The 18,181-nt window shown below is 38.8% G+C and overlaps 1 protein-coding gene across 6 annotated transcripts in view; it reads right to left on the bottom strand.

The window, feature by feature from the left end:
* Positions 1-18,181, bottom strand: part of KIF1B (kinesin family member 1B) — a 122,478-nt gene that overhangs the window by 86,112 nt on the left and 18,185 nt on the right. For all 6 annotated transcript variants that reach the window (XM_077763826.1, XM_077763824.1, XM_077763823.1 and 3 more), the window contains exons 2-8: positions 15,893-15,969; positions 14,995-15,174; positions 12,158-12,223; positions 7,834-8,012; positions 7,160-7,271; positions 4,471-4,548; positions 3,719-3,784 (exon numbers count right to left, since the gene is read on the bottom strand). In XM_077763826.1, the coding sequence (XP_077619952.1) occupies positions 3,719-3,784; positions 4,471-4,548; positions 7,160-7,271; positions 7,834-8,012; positions 12,158-12,223; positions 14,995-15,174; positions 15,893-15,969 (758 nt within the window). The remainder of the gene's footprint in view (positions 1-3,718; positions 3,785-4,470; positions 4,549-7,159; positions 7,272-7,833; positions 8,013-12,157; positions 12,224-14,994; positions 15,175-15,892; positions 15,970-18,181) is intronic.

Here is an 18,181-nt window from a genome sequence, read left to right on the forward strand (position 1 = left end):
ACCCCTAAATATTTAAGCAGATAAAACTGTTCTCTTACACAGTCACAGTTCAATGACCAAATTTAGGAAATTTAACATCCATACAATTACATTATCTAATATTCTATCCATATCATATCTTTTATAGCTGCTAGTCTTTTAAAGCAAATCCAACATTTCACCTGTAAGTATTTCAGATCTGTATCTCCAACAGAGGACATTTTTTTAAAAAGGTAACTACAAAAACCATTATCACACATTAACAAAATTAATAGTAATTCCTTAATATCATTTGGTATCTAATCCTCAATGAGTTTTTACTTTTGAAGAAGGGCAAATATGAATCCTGGGCATTCCAGGTTGGATGTGGAGGAGCAAGTCATTTGTTAACGAATTTACTTGGCCAACCACCAATCATCAAGTGGACTGTTGCATCTCTAATAACTTTTATAAAGTAACGGGCTTTTGGTTTCTTTGGAAGGAAATTACATCCCCCCACAATCCAACCGACAGAGTTAGGACTCACAGTGAAAAGGTCTAAGACAGTGATGTGATCTGTGAATCTGGAGATTTGTAAAGACTACCAGATGAATTAATTCTCTGTACATATGTATCAAGCATTTACTTATACTGCTCTGACCTATCTCATAACACAGGGTATATCTCATTATCACAGCAAAAGGCACCAATGCAGAGCCAGTGCTAAAATGGAGGAAATTATATCCTTTGAAAGTAAAAATTAATGTAACCACTTGGTAGACAACAGTTACTGCAGTGTCCTCCTAGCTGATGACTACGTTGTGATAATTTAAGAAGCCACTAAGGGGAAGCCAGTGTTCACTCAAAAATATCTCCCCCTATTCCTGCTATAATCTGAGGTTAAACTAAGAATGATCTAGCTTTTAAAGTTTATTTATTTTTGAGAGAGAGAGAGAGAGAGAGGACCCCCCACCCCCACACTGAGAGCAGGGGAGGAGCAGAAAGAGAGAGGGAGACAGAATCTGAAGCAGGCTCCAGGCTCTGAGCTGTCAGCAGGGCTCAAACTCATGAACCGTGAGATCATGACCTGAGCCGAAATCAGACACTTAACCGACTGAGCCATCCAGGTGCCCCAAGGATGAGCTAGTTCTTGAAAAAGCATGGGCATTCAGAAAAGGAGTACTAAGTAGCTGACCTCTGCTGTTAAGCAGGAAAGGAAATCAGCAAGTAGCACTTTAATTCCATCTCTTATCACACAGACCTCTAGGGAGAATTAACCCTCTCAGTCATTTGTAGTTTAGTGGGACGGTCATTCACTACAAATTTCTAGAAGCCTGCGACCTCAGTCTATTCTCTCTAGCTCTACTCCACACCTAACTACTCCGCTTTGCCAAAGGTTGGTTAGTACTGAAAATGCTGCAAGATTTTAAGTACATCAGTTACGAGGATTCCAAACAGTACTATAAAAATAAGCAGTATCTCTTTGCCAAAAATGTTCTATTTTCATTTCGGTCAATTTAAATTAAATTAAGAAGGAGTAGCTAAATAAAGAAGCATAAAGAGAACTTCCATCTTTTCCATTTGAAAATACCTCAGAATTGTAGCCACTTCTTTTTTTTTTTTAATAGTTTATTGTCAAATTAGTTTGCACATAACACTCAGTGCTCATCCCCACAAGTGTAGCCACTTCTTTTCTATTTGCTCTCTTACAAGTTAATCTCATCTGTTCTCACAAAGAAGTTCCTCAGTAATTATATGAAAAGGTTTATTTATATCACTAACCTCTCTAAAAAGAAAAACTATCAGGTGTGGATGATAATAATGCTATTTCTCTCCCCAGTGGAAATACCAGTACATTCTAATTCACCAAAATTATGCTCGTTACGTAAAAACTAAAATTTATTTCTGATCTGTTAGTAATGGCATAGGTGCCAAGTACTAAGCTAGATTTTTCGAAACTAATTCTAAAAAATTCATTTACAAATTAATCCCGGCACAGAGCAATGTGAGAAATAGGCAGATAAATGCTTTGTAAATTGTTCCTTAAAAATGAGCACATGGACAGGACATGTTGGAAAAGCCACTAAATTTCAACAGCTTTTATGGTTCTGGGACCCAGATTAGATTATCTGAAGAATATCTACACATGAATCATATCAAATAACAGGTTTTTTAATTTAAGGCAGCTTTTTCCAAAAAGCAGAAAGAAACAGAAAAGAAAGCATTACTTTTTACTAAGTGATTTTTGTACAAGTAGAGAATAAACAAACCTATATACTTAAAAACTATGACTATAAAATATTTCATTGCAGATACTGCCTGCTATCTCCAATGTTACTAATGTGATTCAGAACAAACTGCTAAATGCTCTATTATTTATACAAAATAGTACTGAGAAATTTTAGAGTATTTGTATAGAAATAGGAGGAAAGGTCTATTGTATGTGGATTAAAAGGATGCAAAGAATATGTTTTCTAGATACAATCATAGTGTTGAACTTGATTCTACCACCTTCACTTATATAACCAAAGAGTAGAAAAAAATTTTTCTAACAATTTAAATAATCCATGACTTTTCATGATAGGAAATAAGATTACACAAAGAGATTTAAGCAAAATATCGTAATAATTTCAAGAAAGTAGCTATGTTTCAAAATGGTACCTGTAAGAAATATTTTTATTGCCCTTTCAAGAGGTTTACAGGTGACTTCTTCAAATGACAGTCCTACAGATCACTAGGAAAAGCCTCATAAAATAATACAAGGTAGATGCTTCCTCAATTTCTCTCTTATTCCTTTTTTCTAAATTCCTTGTCCAAAGCACATCATGTTCCCTAAATCGTGGTGTGAAACCTCATGATTCATGGTCACTCTCAACAGCAATTCTAAATTCCAGAGTCAGAAAGTAACAAAAAGGTTTTTTCAAGGTTCCATTCCTCCTTATGTCTCCATACATCCTGCTACGGATTTAAAATCATCACACTTGATTCTAAAGCTAGTTCATTTCTACCGAACCCCACCGTACCTTGCTGGTGCAGTTATCCTACAGACGAAGCATTTAAAAGAAAGAATGAAAACATAGGATAAGCCTTCAAACAGAAAGTCATAAAACAGACTTCAAACAGAAAGTCATAAATTGAGTATGACTTTTCAGAAACAAGCAAGAAAGCATTTGATTCTTTTCATGGATTCGAATGATGTACTAGAGTACACGGTGACTAACTGGTACTTCCTTAGCCTTTAACCTAAAAACTGAAGCCCCTTATACAAAACTGTTTCAGATTTAGTGTCCTACTGTTAAGGAACAGGAAAGAATAAAACAACTTTTAAAAATATATTATTGGCCCCCAAATCAACAGCATTCACCAAGGCAAATGCTCAAAATACTCCAAAAGGTTACTACATCCTACTTAGAAAAGATTGTATAGGAAAAGAATTTACCAAAAAAATCCCTAGGTTTTGATGAGAGACCTGAAGTAAGGCCCAAAAAAAGTAGTCAAATCTGAAGTCTCTGTAAAGAACTAGTTTTCAGCCTAGCCTTTACAGATCTGTATTTACTTTCATTCTCGTTAATCTCTTTTACTCTCAGTAGAAAGTCAAAATGTTTTATACTTAGTATCTTATCTGAAAAGCTCTAAAAGGAGAAAGGCAAGATTACATAAAAGGGCCAAAAAGGTCAGTCTTTAAAAACACATAACATATCATCAAGTACATTTGCTGAACAGACAAATTTTCCCACACAATCAAGTATATAATACTTACCACCTCTGCCAAGGCTGAAATGACTTTGCCCAGAGTTGTAAGAGACTTGTTAATATTTGCTCCTTCCTGAAATCAATAGCAAACATGAAGAATTATGACGGAGAATTTCTACAACTGGCACATCATATATAATACACAAGATACAATTAGGCCTTACACTAGCATTGTGTATTTATGACCACAAGTTCTAAAAACCTCCTGTAATCCTCTCCACTTAATGCCATGTCAGGACCACATGCCTAACTCACAAGCTTACATTTCTGCAAGACGTCCTGCCCCAAAAGCTTACAGATGTAGCCTTCTTCCCACAACTCACCAACCTGCGGTCTCCGCTCTTGTAATGAAGCATCTCTCTGGAGAGGCCGTGTCTGTTCTCACATTTGGATCTTCTGTGTCCCTGTCCTATTAGTGTCGCTTACATCCAGCCTGTTCCTCAAAACACACTCCAGCTCTTACCTCGACCATCAAGTCCTCCTGAACTATTACGTTATGCAACTTATCTTTCATTGGATTATAGATCAGACATCAGCAAAAGTTTTCTGTAAAGGTTTTGCAGGCCAGGTAGTCTCTTTCACAACTTTTCAACCTTACCATTGCAGACAACACATAAACAAAGGGACACAGCTCTGCCCCAATAAAATTTCATTTACAAAAACAGACAGGGAGCCATATTTGACCTACTGGCCATAGTTTGCTGGCCTATGTTATAGAACGTTTATTGACTAGGCTGATTGCTTGATAAAAATAAATACCTTTAATCGAGTCCCTTTGGCACCAGTCGAATCGGCTCGTTCACTTCCTGCGAGATCCACCAAGCTGATTTTACTGACCTGGTAAAGAACAAGACATTGGGGCAATTCAGAAATAAGCAAGGTAGAACTAGAAACATAAAGAGGCAGGAAATTAAAAATTAGGCATGAAGACTAAAAATATTAGTTAGGGCTCTTACAAATGGCATAAGAAGACAGAGAGCATGCACAGAAGTTCACAGCAATTATCTTGGTTCAAAATAAGTAATTTTAGGATACACATGACATATTTTACAATGGCATGTCCTAAAAATATATAAAACTCATTAACCCATTAAATGGCATATTAAATATGAAGCCTCCAGCAACAAGAACTCTTGCACACTGCTGGTGGGAATGTTAAATGATGCCATCACTTTGGAAGACAGTTTAGCAGAGTCATACACCTACGGAGCTGAACACACACCTACCATAAGACTCAACCCTTTTTTTCCTAGGTATTTACCAAGAGAAACAAAAATAAATATCTACACAAAAACTTGTACACAAATGTTCACGGCATCTTCATTTTAACATCAAAAACGGGAAACAATTTAAAAGCCCATCAACAGATGAGTTAATGCACAAACTGTGATAGATCTATATAACAGAATACTAATTGGCAATGAAAGTGAGTGAACTACTGATACAACAACACCAATGAATTTCAAAGTTACGCTGAGTGAAAGAAGTGAGGCAAGAAAACAGTATACACTATAAAATTTCATTTATATAAAATTCTGGAAAATGTAAATTAATCTGTAGTGACAAAAAGCAGATCAGAATTGCCGGAGTATCAGGGCGGAAGGAGTGGTATGGTTAGATTATAAAGCGCCATGAGGCAACTTTCCAGGGTAACAGAAGTGGTAACTTAGATTATGATACTGGTTTTACAAGTGCATACATAGTGGTCCAATTTTATACTTTAAATAGGTGTCGTTTATTGTACTTCAACAATACCTCAATAAAGTTGTTTAAAAAAAAAACCTTCAGGAAAGTTCGACAAACTATCCAAAATGGATGATCAAAGAAGCTACGGTTATGGGATTAACACCATTATTTTTGTAGATGTGACATCATGGAAATTTTCACACTGGATGTACTAAAAAGCATTAATACTGTAACTAGCTAAGCAGTGTCAAGTTATCTGATCACCTATATGAAGACTATGTTCTCTAAAATAATTTTCAGCTAAAAACAGACAAGTCACCAAGTAAAAGTGACTCTAGTTTTTCGTGATACCAGTATCATAAAGTACTCAGTTAATAAGGCAAAGGATACTTTTTCACCGCCAGTATAATAAATCTAACTTCAGGGGTGCCTGGGTAGGTCAGTCAGTTAAGCATCTGACTTCAGCTTAAGGCATGATCTCTTGGTTCGTGGGTTTGAAACCCATATCAGGCTCTGTGCTAACGGCTCAGAGCTTGGAGCCTGCTTTGGATTCTGTGTGTCCCTCTCTCTCTACTTCCCCCAACTAATGCTCGCTCTCTGTCTCTGTCTCTGTCTCTCTCTCCACCCCCCCCAAAAAAAAACATTAAAAAAATTTTTTTAAATCTGACTTCAGGTTTATTTATTTATTATTTTTTTAATGTTTTATTCATTTCTGAGAGAGGGGGAGAAAGACAGTGTGAGCAGGGGAGGGTCAGAGAGAGGGAGATACAAAATCTGAAATAGGCTCCAGGCTCTGAGCTAGCTGTCAGCACAGAGCCTGACACAGAGCTCGAACCCACGAACCGTGAGATCATGACCTGAGCTGAAGTCGGACGCTCAACCGACTGAGCCACCCAGGCACCCCTAACTTCAGGTTTAAAAATCCAGCCTCATGCTACTTAGGTATGTAGGCAGAGAAGAATTTAACATAAATCTATTAATAACAATAACAACAATAAAATTCACGTTTATTGAGTGAATAAACCAGGCTCTGAGCCAGGCTCTATTATGTGCACTAAGCTGTACCAATATGTAATAATCTTAACAAACCTATGAGGTTGGGGAAACTAAGGTACAAAGAGGTTAAGTAACTTGCCCAAGGTAACCGTGCTGAAAAGCGATAGAGGCAGGATCTAAAGCAAGCAGCTTAACTCCAGAGTCTACTCTATTGAACTGTGTAGAAAATGAGACATTAACATGCAAGGTATTTGAAAAACCCCAGGACTTCTGTGCAATTATTTATTTTCCAAGGAAAAACACACTGTGTCTGCTTAACTGTTTGCTTAAATATTTAATCTCATACCACATGATCAGAGCGAAGGAAGGAAGGAAGGAAGGAAGGAAGGAAGGAAGGAAGGAAGGAAGGAAGGAAGGAAGGAAAAGAAAGACACACACACACACACCAAACAAGCTAATAAAGAGGTTCTGGTCAAGGAAAAAGGGAAGGATTTTCTCTGCACAAAACTGCTGAACTCTCTTGCACAGAGGAGTTTATGAGACTCAAAGTCTTGAATTGTATTTTCTTAACCCGATTTTCTATCTTGCAATTTCACTCAAAACCCATGCTCAAAATTGGTTTAGAGTCGGAATAAAGATGACGAGTAGAAGATATAAAATATTCTCCATTGAGTAAAAGGGCAACTCTCTGCCCTCTATAAAATGCAAGGACTTCTGAAGATTCCCATTCTCAATAACTCAAGCCTAGACACTGAAGTTGTCCTACCTTCTCGGTGGAAAGGTTAGTCTCAGTATCATGTTTCTTCTGGGTGAAAACAATGGTAAACACAGCATGGGAACGGCTACTTGTTTCATTCATGTTGGTAGCTGCCACTGTCCTAAATAAACATAAAGGTGACATAGGACACTGGAATTCTTAGATGAAAGTTGAAATGGACAGCAGGATCCACATCATAAGCACAACAACCACAAGATCTTTAAACTTTTTCACAGATCGTGACACTGTCACTTACACAAACTGTTCTCAATACACCTTACTTGTGAACCTAGCAAGTCACCCCCAACTCCAAGGCACCCCATCAGAATCATTTCTCCTACTTCAGTTGTCCCTTTAGAAACCACCAAGGCATTTAGTTTTTATGCTTCATTCCACAATTACTACCATAGACACGTGATACCCAACATTTTACCATGACTTGATCAAAATCAAAGTACTACAACTTAACCAAAGTTCTGACACGTTCCACCACTGCACTGTTTTGGTGAGAAGAAAGATGCTGAATATCCCGAAGCCCTCTTTCTCCAGCACAGCCAAAGGGTCAGAGGGTCCACAATTACAGCAGTTTTCATAGCTGTAAGTGTGGTCTCAAACCCTTAACTGGGAGCAAAGGACCCGAAAATGTGCCAAAGCCTTCAGTCATTAGTCTATTTCCACCATACCTGGCTTTGTTCCCGGCGTCCATGAGGTCAGCAATGTCTGTGTAGGAAGTGACCGCCAGCTTGGACAGATCCTCCACATATGGGCCAAGAAGCGGGTGTTCACGCACACGCAAATGACCCTTGTTTTTTGGATTCAGCAGGTCTCGTACTCTTTCACAGTAAATTTCCATATAGCTCACCTAGGAACAATATTAAATTGAGCTGGAGGACACGGGAAAAGAAATTCTATACATTAAAAAAAGGTTTTACAGGGGCGCCTGAGTGTCTCAGTCAGTTGAGCGTCTGACTCTTGGTTTTGGCTTAGGTCATGATCTCACGGTTTGTGGGTTCAAGTCCTGCATCAGGCTCTGTGCTGGCAGCCTGGAGCCTGCTTTGGATTCTCTTTCTCCCTCTCTGCCCCTCCCCTGCTCTCTTTCTCTCTCTCAAAATAAATAAACTTACATTTTTTTTTAATGTTGTATAACATTTATTAAAAGGTCTACAATTAGGGGCGCCTGGCTGGCTCAGTTAGTAGAGTACACGACTCTTGATCTTGGTGTCATGAGTTCAAGCCCCATGTTGGGAGTAGAGATTACTTAAAAATTTAAAAAAAGTCGTACAATGAGAGATCAGCCATCTTTACAAAGGAAAATGCCGTAGGTCCAGTCCCTTTGATTCTACTAATGGTACGCACAGACATCGCTGACTTAGAACCAGCTTCCCACAGTCTCAGGAAAGAAAAGAAGGTAAACAGACTATCTTGGCAGTCAGTAGCTGCTACTTGTCTAAGGCAGAAAAAAGTGTCATTTTTAATAGCAACTTACCAGTTACTAATATACTTTTTAAAACGTATGCTGTTGTCAATAATTGAGGATTTCAGCGAGGTTAATCTAAATGCTTGGAATTAAAACTCTATTAGTGTTAAAGCCAAGAATATTCCAGAGCAGGGAAGACGAAGAGAGACCAGCAACCCTACTACTGTAAGACTGACCACACGGTGACTAATTGTGGACAAGCAAGCCATCTACCACAAGGACTGAGGACTGGTCAGTATGGAGCGTGGCTGTGTGGCAGGACCCACCCAAGGCTCGTGAGGGAAGAGGAAGCGTCAGCTAACACACTGCTGGAACTCTGGTCCCACCAGCAGGACCATTCCTGTCATGGAGGTAGACGTACCAGACCAGCCTTTCTCCACCTGAGGCAACAAAACGTAGGAGTCGTCTAGTCAACTCCTCCCTCTCGAAGTCCATGCTCACTAAAGAACCAAAAGGTTCCAACAGAAGTGAGTCCACAGGAAGGTGACAGACCAGCCTTGCTAATGTGGGTGTCCTGGGCTAGCTACAAGTTTTCCCTCATGGGAAAGTAACAAACAAAAATGGTGGTTTCATAACAGAAGCCAAACGAGCTTCATTCAAGAGTCTGGCTTTAAAGGCTGCTTCTGCTCCTGATCTATATAGAAGACCACACTTCTAAGTAAATAACGTAGGCTCTGGACTGGGCGAGATTCACCACAGTAAGCCTCATTACGATCCTCCCTAGGAATGAGAAGCTTGTGTAGCACTGAGCTACTCAAGCAAACAGTAAAACTTCAACATTTTCAACCTTAAATACTCTATAGACATACTTTCAGAGCATCTGAAATAGAAGCTTATTTCCATTTCTTTTGCTTTTTTCTTTCTTTCTTAGATCTGACTATATATTTACACTATATTTTAAAATCAGTTTTTAAATATTGAGAACCCTCGAAGTAATTGATCCACTCTGAGAATAAAAAAACAGGAAAACAAATATTCCTTCTTAACAGCAGCTCATCCTAGAAAGTGAAATGGTACTTTAATCATTCGTGTGTACTTAAACTTCACCATACACTCCAGAATCCTAGGTAGATGTTGTATCTTCTTGGAAAACTTTTCTCTTTTCACACGGGTTATGAGACTAAGAAGACCCAAGTAACCTAGGTGAAGGCTGTCATGCTCCACTACTTACTCTCTAATATGCAAATCCATCTAAAGTCATCACTATTTCTTTTCCGTTGAGCCAACCATTACAGACCCCACCTGGCAAATTCAATTCAGTGAGCATCATTATCTTCCAGGCACTTTCTTAGGCACTTGGCATGTAACAGTGAATGAAACAGACAAAAATCCCTGTCCCAGTGAGCTTATGACCCTAAATGAAAATACACAACAGGAACGCCTGGGTGGCTCAGTCGGTTACGTGTCCAACTTCGGCTCAGGTCATGATCTCACGGTTCGTGGGTTCGAGCCCCGCATCGGGCTCTGTGCTGACAGCCAGTTCAGAGCCTGGAGCCTGTTTCGGATTCTGTGTCTCCCTCTCTCTCTGACCCTCCCCTGCTCAAGCTCCCTCGCTCTCTCGCTCTCTCTCGCTCTCAGAAAAAAAAAATTAAAAAAAAGAAAATAAACAATAGGCAGATAAATAGACAGAATTATAAGTAGGTTAGAACATGATGAGTATCATGGGGAAAAAACACAGGGAAGAGAGCAGGAGTGCTGGGATTGGAGGGCAAATGGCAGTGCTAAACAAGGTGGTCAAAATAAGCTTCACTGAGAGGATAAGATCTGAGAAAATGATTTGAAGGAGTTACAACACTTAGACAAAAAGATATCCAAAAGAGGAAAATTCCAGGGAAAAAAAAGAAAGAAAGAAAAAACCCTGAGGTAGGAAAGTTCCTGTGTATTCCAGAAACAGCAAAAAAAAAAAAAAAAAGCCAGTGTGGCCAGAGCAGAGCAAATACAGGACAGAAAGGAGAAGAGGCAGAGGCCCCACAAACATGAGGAGCCACAGTAGCAACTAGGGATCTACACCACACTCTGAGGAAGCCTCTGAACTCCAACATGAAAGCAAATGGCATCTTCTTTTGTTATCTGTCTCTATGCTCAAAAAACCCTGTCACATTCTGTCATACCCTCTATCCTTTGAATTTATGTAAAATATGTGATTATTTTAGTAAGAATAAAAACTACTGAATTTTCATTTGTCATACATTTAGTATTCAACATTAACAGTTATAGGATGAGACAAGCTATTTAGAGAATTCATTTTTACAAAAAAAAATTTATAGAGCAACACATTCCCCTTTGGCATATGATAGTCACAAAGCAGAACTCTTTAAAATTTATAAATTAATGCAACACTGTACAGGTAAAGAGAAAACCCCAAACCAGCTAAGTGGGTCAACTAGGAATTGGGTTAAGTCCTATAGAAAATCACAACACACATGTAAAAAAAGTAGTTTGCTTAAAAACAGCTTCATGTTGGGGCGCCTGGGTGGCTCAGTCGGGTAAGCGTCTGACTTCGGCTCAGGTCATGATCTCATGGTTCGTAGGTTCGAGCCCCGCATTGGGCTCTGTGCTGGCAGCTCAGAGCCTGGAGCCTGTTTCCGATTCTGTGTCTCCCTCTCTCTGACCCTCCCCTGCTCATGCTGTCTCTCTCTCTCTCAGAAATAAATAAAACATTAAAAAAAAATTTTTTTTAAACCCAGCTTCATGTCTCAGAACAATAGGCCCATGTTAATGGAAGACTTTAATAATTTCAGTTTCTATGCAACTGAGTACCAAAAATGGGGGTAAGTGAAACAAGAGCTTCATAAAGCGCATATCAATGAGTGGAAATGTTCATCAAAGAACACTGTACAGAATGCAATTCTATAGACCTGTTCCTCAAAGAGCTGGAGTATTCACTGGATGGAGGGTAACCTTCTAAGCTTTTAACAATTACAAAGAAGGGAGGGGAGAAGACATCTGATTATAAATATTTTAAAAACCAGTGCGGGTCAAAAATCATTACTGATAATATTAAAAGGGGAAAGAATTCACACAGATGATTATCAAGATAAACACAGCAATCCCCAAATATAAACAGGCATATACATACTTGACCAGATGTTCAGCTACATTAACAATCAAAGAAATGCTACTTTCAGTAAGCAAGAAATTGTGCCCGTATCAAATTGGCAGAGTAAAAAATGAAGACACTAAATGTTGGCAAGGACACAATGGGTGCTCACACCCTCCTGATGGGACTGGAAATTAGTACAGCATTTCCTTCTAAAAACCCAGTTGGCAATTCTAATGTATTGTCTGACAAGTGGATACATAAAGGAAATAGCTAAAAATAAAGCTTATGAACAAGCTTACGACTAACGAACAAGGATTTAATTGCAGCATTATTCATTATGATCAAAACTTAGAAATAGCCTAGGAGTACAAAACACTGGGGGAATGGGTAAGTGATCTAGCACAGCCAAAACGTGGGACCTCTGCAAAGTAACCATGGAGGGAATGGAGTCCAGAGGCCTCTGGCTTTAACCCATAGTTGTACTCACCTCTACAGAGTAAGACATTTCTTCATTACAGTTGTCGTTGATTTTCTCAAATAGTTCTTCACACAACTACAGAACCAGGAGAGGCAGAAATAGCATAAATGAGGGAAGAACAAAGTTATTCATGAATGCTAAATGAATTAGCGAGATCCTTTTTCTCTTTCTCAAAATATTAATAGCAACAATATCAAAGGTGAATCATATATATGAATGAAATAAAAGGAGAGTTCGGAATATATTCTCATCTCTATTCTCCCTCAATGACAGCATCTCAAAAATGCTTGCTTAGAAAGCAAGCCACATTCAGAGAAGAGAAGGAGCTCTCCAGTGTTGGGTCCCTGGCTCATTTAGTTTATGTGAATTCAATTCTTCACACTATCCTAGAGTAACTGTGACTCTACTATTAGTATTATTACATAGCAGTCAAACTACTATTAACCTACATTTTGCACACATTTTATTTATCATGCTATATAGATTTTATACATTGTCAGTTACCATATACACTATAAACTCATACATATATATGTATAAAAAGAGAATGCATGCTGTTTAGAGGGAGTAAATGAAGGTATTTAAAAATAGTTTGACTGTCTAGGGGTGCCTGGCTGGCTCAGTCGGGGGAGTGTGTGACTCTTGACTTCACAGTTGTAAATTTGAGCCCCACGCTGAGTGTAGAGTACTTAAAAATAAAATCTTAAGGAAAAAAGAATAATTTTAGCTGTATAAAAATTTCCCCTTTACCTCTGTCTTAAGATTCCAAACCCTTTATGAGAAGCTACTCCACTACATGGTGACATTTCTAATAGAAAACATTAATTTTCCTAGATCAGGAATATCATAAAATTTCACTCTCCCCGTTCTTTGAATTTACTCAAAATATATGATATCTTAATAGGACTACATAATAAAATTCTATTGAATTTTCATTTGCTATGCATTTTTTAAATGATTATTATTTTTGAGAGAGAGAGAGCACACACATGAAGGAGTGACAGTGGGATAGTGGGGGAGCGAGGGAAAGATAGAATCTTAAGCAGGCTCCACACTCAGCAAAGAGCCCCCCCCCAACACACAGAGCTCAATCTCACAACCCTGAGATCATGACCTGAGATGAAATCGAGAGTCAGAGGCTCAACCAACTGAGCCACCCAGGCACCCCATTTGCTATACATTTAAATGTTAAGGCAATCAATAAACATGTGGAAAATGAACTATATGTTTGTGATTCTCTAGAAGTCTAAATATAACTTAAAATTTATTGTTGGGGGGAGGCGCCTGTGTGACTTAGTTGGGTAAGTGTCTGACTACGGCTCAGATCGTGATCTCATGGTATGTGAGTTCAAGCCCCACATTGGGCTCTGCACAGTCAGCCTGGATGGAGACTGCTTCGGATCCTCTGTCTCCCTGTCTCTCCGCCCCTCTCCTGCGCACGCACATGCTCTTTGTCTCTCTCCAAAATAAACATTTAAAAATTTTTTTAAATAGTTACATCTATTACAGGGATACCTGGGTGGCCCAGTCAGTAAAGCATGTGACTATGTGACTCTTGATTTCAGCTCAGGTCACGATCTTATGGTTTTAAGACTGAGCCCCATATCCAGCTCTGCACTAAGTGTGGAGCCTGCTTGGGATTCTCTGCCCCTCCCCCACAAATGTGCACACGTGTGCAAGTGTGCTCTTTCTCTGTCAAAAATGAATATTAAAAAAATAATAAAAAATAATAAAATTTACTACTCATGGCAGTTTCTCAATGATAATCCTGTTTTAAAAAATTAATGATTTTGCATTAAAATAAAACATTCCAAAATTCTGCCAGAAAAAGGATATATATGTCATTACACAAAAATTCCAACAGCAAACAAATTAAGGTTAAAGGAGAGGGAAGGAGATACTAAACGTGATGAGGGAATAAACAGGACTGTTTGGTGTAACTTGCTATAATCTACAAAAAGATATCTTACTGCTAAAGAAGTACCACACCGTAGAAAAAGCAAGCCTCCAGAATCACCTTGCCTGCATTTGGATTTGGGCTCTGCCACTTCCCTGGGCAAGTGACATGACCTTGCTGTGCCTCAGTTTTCTCGTCTTTAAAATGAGGAAAATAGGGAACCTGAGTGGCTCAGTTGGTTGAGCACCGACTTCAGCTCAGGTCATGATCTCATAGTTCGTGGGTTCGAGCCCCACGTCGGGCTCTGTGCTGACTGCCAGCTCAGAGCCTGGAGCCTGCTTCAGATTCTGTGTCTCCCTCTCTCTCTGCTCTTCCCTTGCTCATACTCTATGTCTCAAAAATAAATAAACATTAAAAAACTGACATCCTTTACACTAAAAAATAAAATTCTCAGACTATTCAAGCTTAAAGCGATAGTATTAAATTAATAAGATAAGGAAAATATCTCTGAGAAGGGAATCAAAAAACAAAAATAATCTCATGCTCATGAGGTGATCTATATATGGAACCTGGGGGGAAAAAACCAGACCAGCCAGCAACGACACTAACTAGGTGTCCCCAGGATTGAGAACAGAGCCTGGTACAAACTACCACATTTTTTTAAGAAGCTGGTAACACTGGTCAGAAGATACAATAACCAGACATAGGGATACAGTAAAACCTTTACAGAACAGCAACTTCCCCACCTTTAAAGACAGGCATATATACACATCAGTCTTTTTCCACCAAACTGTTAGCTCCTTTGAGAGAAAGGGACCAGTGATTTATTTTTGTGTCTCTCATACGATAGTCCCTGAATAACTGTTTGCTAAATAAAAATAACTGTTACAGCAACTGAAGACTAAGAGCAATAATAATAATAAACAGAGGTGTTTTGTCGTTTTTTTACCTGTGGAATGATGCCAGCCTGGCTTTCTTCTTGTTTACCCATCATTGTATAAGATTTCCCAGCACCAGTCTGCCCATAGGCAAAAATACAGACATTATAGCCCTCAAAGGCATGTAACAGCATTTCCTTTCCAATGTCATTGTACACACGGTTTTGAGATGCAAAACAGGGATCTTCAGGCTGTAAAGATTCAAAGGAGAAATCAATGGCATTTTATTTGTATACCTTCCTATGCTTATTTGATTACTTCAATAATAAAAGTGTCTGGAATCTCAACAGTCACCTAAAAATATTATACAATTTTTGAGGCCCTCCTACACAGTTTATTTTTCTCTTATTAAACACACACACAATTAGAGTCAGCCATAGATAAAAATAACTACATGAAATTATCTCACTTGATTACATTTCATTTTCCATGACCTTAAAAGTATCACTCTTCCATTCATATAAGCTGCAAGAAAGTTTTCTTAAATGGAAAATGGGACTAAAAGATCAAAGGCCAAGTCCACATATAGAAATACTTCGCACTCATTCCAGGTGGTGTGGCTATTTCTCAATAAACCCAGCTCCCAGTGACAAGTGTTTCCAACCCCCCTTTGCATAGGCGCCTCCCTTGGCTGACAGGCTTTGTCAAAAGTTTGAAACCTTTCCTCCTCCAGCACAAAACAGAAGGGGGAAAAAAAGGGAGAAACATGGAATGAAGGGATGCAGAAGCAAACTCTGGTTGAGGAACAATCCCTAGGAGCCTACAAGACGGGGAGTCCTTGCAAAGGGCCCCCCTCCCCCTGTTTTCCTGGGTGTTGATCATCTTTGTTTTCCTTGTGGACCTGCAAGCGCTCTCACAACTGCTCCCAGCCTGCACGGCTCTATTCCGCGGCCCCGTGAGCATACGCACCGAGGTGTGCGACCAGTAGGAGTAGTCGAAACTGAAGGACTTTGGAGCTTCCTTTGGGTTCTTTGGGTTAATAATACCTAGAGAATGAAAATGATTTGATTGGGTAAGTCACTCTGTTACAAGTTCCTTAGTTCAACATGATGTTATATTGTAAATTCAAAACACCCAAATCAGGAAATTGATACTACTGAATCTGGACAAGGAAACATAAAAAAAAATTTCAAATCACATTTTTAATAGATAGGATCTGTACACAGAACTTAAAAAGAATCAGACCAACAACATTCACTGGGTGATACTAGGATTTAAAACACAGCCTAGTATACAGTAGGTACTCAGGAAGTACTGTGTAGCTGACCCATAGGTAAATTAGCAGCCCAAATTCAGAAACGGGACACATTACTATTTCAAGGTACTTCATAAAGCTTAAAATATTTCAATATGACAGAAATAAAAAAGTTATTGAATCAATCCAACTACTACCTGAAATAAACTCTTTTTAAAGATCTTATTATCTACTTTAGAAAAGCATTTGATAATGAAAGACAGTTTTCTTGCTGAAATCCACAGTTGATAATTATCAAATATGCATGTACATGCGTATTCTGTATGTATACAGTAGAACCACACACCACAAATCTTCTATAGGATGTTATAGAAAGCAAAATTTACTTTTTGACTGTAAAGCACGAAGCCTTACTGCCCACAATGAAAGTATTTCTCATGTGATTAATCTAATCACACTCTACTTTAGGGACTGACTGAATGCTGAAGCTTAGCCTCTCTTCCTTTCTCTTACATACAAAGCTTTAAACGCCTCATATTTCACATGGAACAGAATCTTTATAACATGTGGTCACAAAATCTCCTCAAAGACCAGACAACTCAACCAACCCACTTCTCTAAAGCATGGCCACATCCCAGACTATCAGTGAGATCAGGATTAAAAATAAATCTGTCCAGGGCAGCTGCTGCTCAGGACATAAATAGCAACAGTTGCTACGGTGCTTAGTTCTCGCTCTTGCTGGATTCCACTGGGCATAGCCACACACTTATGTTCAAACCTCAAATGCTGACAGAGTATTAATAAGGCTCACACTGCACATAATCATGTGACAAGGAGACACAGTTCTAGAAAGAACATCTCCCCCCACACAAATGGCAACCTAAGCAAAGAAGTGTGCTTCTAACCAAAAGCCACCAGGGACAAGATTTAAATAAGAGCCGACACCCATGGAGCACTTACTCTAAGCTCTAAGAACTTTCTGTGTACTAACCTATTTAATCCTCCCCACCACTAAAGCAGAAGTTTCATTACCGCCTCTGTATAGATAGAAACTATCACATAGATAGATACAGAAACTATCACAATGAGGTTAAATAATTTCCGAGGCTATATGTAGAGTTAGCTATAGGCTAGAGCTAGCTAGGGGCAATCCAGGATGTCTGGAGTTTAGCTCCAGAGCCCACATTCTTAGCCAAGACACCTATCACCTAAAGGCTTATTCCCTACATGTAGCAACTTGTCAAGGTAAATACAGTTATGACATTTTTATGCATATGCATATTTTATGTGTGCACGTATGCATATGTATATGATCACTCCCCCAAATTACCTCATACACATTGCTTAAAACTCTCGATACTCATTTAAAATTAGGAACTATAAGGACTATAGTTCCTAAAAGATGAAAGACTACACACAAACTCTACGAAGAAAATGGAAATCAGTGTCTGGTTTCAGGGGCTCACCCAGAAGGCATGGACAATTTCTATGTTAGCTGGGTAGTCGTTAAAGGATAGTTTATTTTATTCTTTATATTTATATATGCATCGTACCATCTTGATTATATGAAATGTTCCTAATAAAAAATTTTGGAACTCCCCAACTCTACAAATGAAAAGAAAAAAACTGTTATAAAGATAAAATATTGGAGGTGCATGTGTGGCTCAGTCTGTTAAGCATCCAACTTCAGCTCAGGTCATGATCTCACAGTTCATGAGACGGAGCCCAGGTCAGACTCTGTGCTGACAGCAGGGAGCCTACTTGGGATTCTCTCTCCCCCCGCGCCCCCACCCCTTGCCCACTCACGCTCTCTGATGCTCTCTCTTAAAATAAATTTTAAAAAACATTTTAAGTTTTTTAAGAAAAGAAACTATCAGTGACATCACTTGACCTCATCAGAAGCCCATGAACTCCACTATTACTTTCACAGACAATTAATATGTTCTCAATGTGCCAAAGGTTTTTTTCTTTCTGAATTAGTAACAGTTGAGATCTAATTTACT

The sequence above is a fragment of the Crocuta crocuta genome, unplaced genomic scaffold, assembly GCF_008692635.1.
Source record: "Crocuta crocuta isolate KB4526 unplaced genomic scaffold, BGI_CrCroc_1.0 scaffold13, whole genome shotgun sequence".
Lineage (NCBI taxonomy): Eukaryota > Metazoa > Chordata > Mammalia > Carnivora > Hyaenidae > Crocuta > Crocuta crocuta.